The sequence below is a fragment of the Echinococcus granulosus genome (genome assembly GCF_000524195.1).
Source record: "Echinococcus granulosus chromosome Unknown EG_S00102, whole genome shotgun sequence".
Lineage (NCBI taxonomy): Eukaryota > Metazoa > Platyhelminthes > Cestoda > Cyclophyllidea > Taeniidae > Echinococcus > Echinococcus granulosus.
This window is the reverse complement of record NW_020170482.1, coordinates 154,787-156,537: the sequence shown is the minus strand read 5'-3', so window position 1 is coordinate 156,537 and position 1,751 is coordinate 154,787. Positions and strand designations below refer to the sequence as shown.

Here is a 1,751-nt window from a genome sequence, read left to right as displayed (position 1 = left end):
GGATGTCATAATCATGTGACTCTGCCATGGGCAATTGCAAACATGTTGTGTGAACGGGTGATAGCGCTCCTAGCGTCGGCTTCTTTTAAACATCAGCCCTTTATGCTCACATTATCAATAGCAAAGAACTGACTTCACACTGGTGAAAGATCCCCCGATACGCACCACTCAAGCGACCGCATGAACGAACCCGGATTTAGTCTTGCTTATTCTAATAATTTCTTAGCAGTTGAATAGCAACATATATTCGTTTTGTGGTCACTATTAAAACCTGTCTTAGAGGAAAATGAACCATTACACCCAATCTAACCGTTGCTGCAGCCTTAAAACGGCAAATTTTCTCAGCTCAAGATCGCGCCACGTCAACCTCAGGGCTCTAAACTCAACCTATCTGTGATGCGCAATTTGATGTGACCTCTGGCATCATAAACCCATAAAACAATTTTCCGTTCTTAAAATCACGCCATCATCATCCCACCCATCATACCAATACTATAGGTAGCTTACAGTATCTAAACAGAATGAAACTGCCATCATTTCTTAACAATGAGAAAGCAAATTCTTTTTTGCTAATCCTGATGCATCGAATCTGATTACTTAAATAGAATAAGGCATTTTATGGCAAAAAGGTGTCTGAAGCAAGGGAGTAGGTTATTGTGCGTGGAGCTAAAGGAATCGCGTGAATACACGAATTCCAAAAAAGTAGTTAAAACAAGGGATCGTAAAACCGTGTTTACGCAAAACACTAATAGCATCAATAGAGAAATTAAATTTCCGGGATGTGCTGTTAATAGACTTAAAGAGCTTCTTCTCCAGAAGTAATCAGTCAAAAATCACACAAAAACTAATTAATCCCCCTATAAACTAAAACATCAAAGACGTACCAATTTTCGAAGGAAAAATCGCCTCATTTTCCAACTGGTTTTGTGTCCACGTCATTAGGTTGTTGATGTATCGAGGAGCAGAACACTTAACTGGCTTCTTTACTGTCTGCCCATCCGCCCAGTAGTACTCATATCGTGGGCCCGCAGACATGATTGGACACGTCGTGTCAGTGCAAAACTCTGCCAATGTACCGTACAGCATATTTATCTGCTGGAAGAACTCCACAGCTGGAAGGTGTATAAAAATAAGTTAATTTAGGAGCATATAGATGATGATTAGGTAAGTATACCGACTCACTGTTGACGGCCACCCATTCACAGAGGTCCTCCCCCGTGGGTAAACGGACAGCCTGTTTGAGATCACCACTTCCAAGGGTGCCTGCTGCTTCTGGAGGCAGGATGCAGACACCGTTGGCGTTGGTTGTCACACCACCACTACCGCTAACAGTAGCACCAATTGCGGCAGCACCACCATTTCTGTTGCACTCACTCCCGCTATTTTTCTTCTGACGGAAGGTACGAGAGCCTGCACGATTGCTGTGAAAAAAAAATTAGTCTAGAAATAAGGATAAAGAAAAGTTGGAAGGATTAACGGCACTGCAAGCCATACATGTGCAAGTGGGCGAGAAATGAAAATAAAAATATGTAATACCAAGATCCGCCCAACTAGCCCATAAGACTATCAGTAAAGAAAAAAGAAAGGTTATAAGTTAAGAAGGGAGTGGATTAGGAATAAACGGGAAGGGAGTTAGGTGCCAAGAATTAAAGCGTCACACAAATTCGACAAAAGAGGGAGCGAAACTACCATCTTCGGGAGGTTTCCTTCACTTCAAATGGATTCACGACACACCAGAAACGTCTTTTCAT

The 1,751-nt window shown here is 42.1% G+C and overlaps 1 protein-coding gene across 1 annotated transcript; it reads right to left on the bottom strand. All coding sequences in view use genetic code 11, as the record gives it.

The window, feature by feature from the left end:
- Positions 1-616: 616 nt before the first annotated feature.
- EGR_08309 (Mps one binder kinase activator-like protein) lies at positions 617-1,751 on the bottom strand (the record flags this gene model as incomplete). The annotated part of the gene is made up of 4 exons (XM_024497558.1): positions 617-666; positions 885-1,112; positions 1,183-1,421; positions 1,690-1,751. The coding sequence occupies 4 exons, from the start codon at positions 1,749-1,751 to the stop codon at positions 617-619; spliced, it is 579 nt and encodes a 192-aa protein (XP_024348036.1).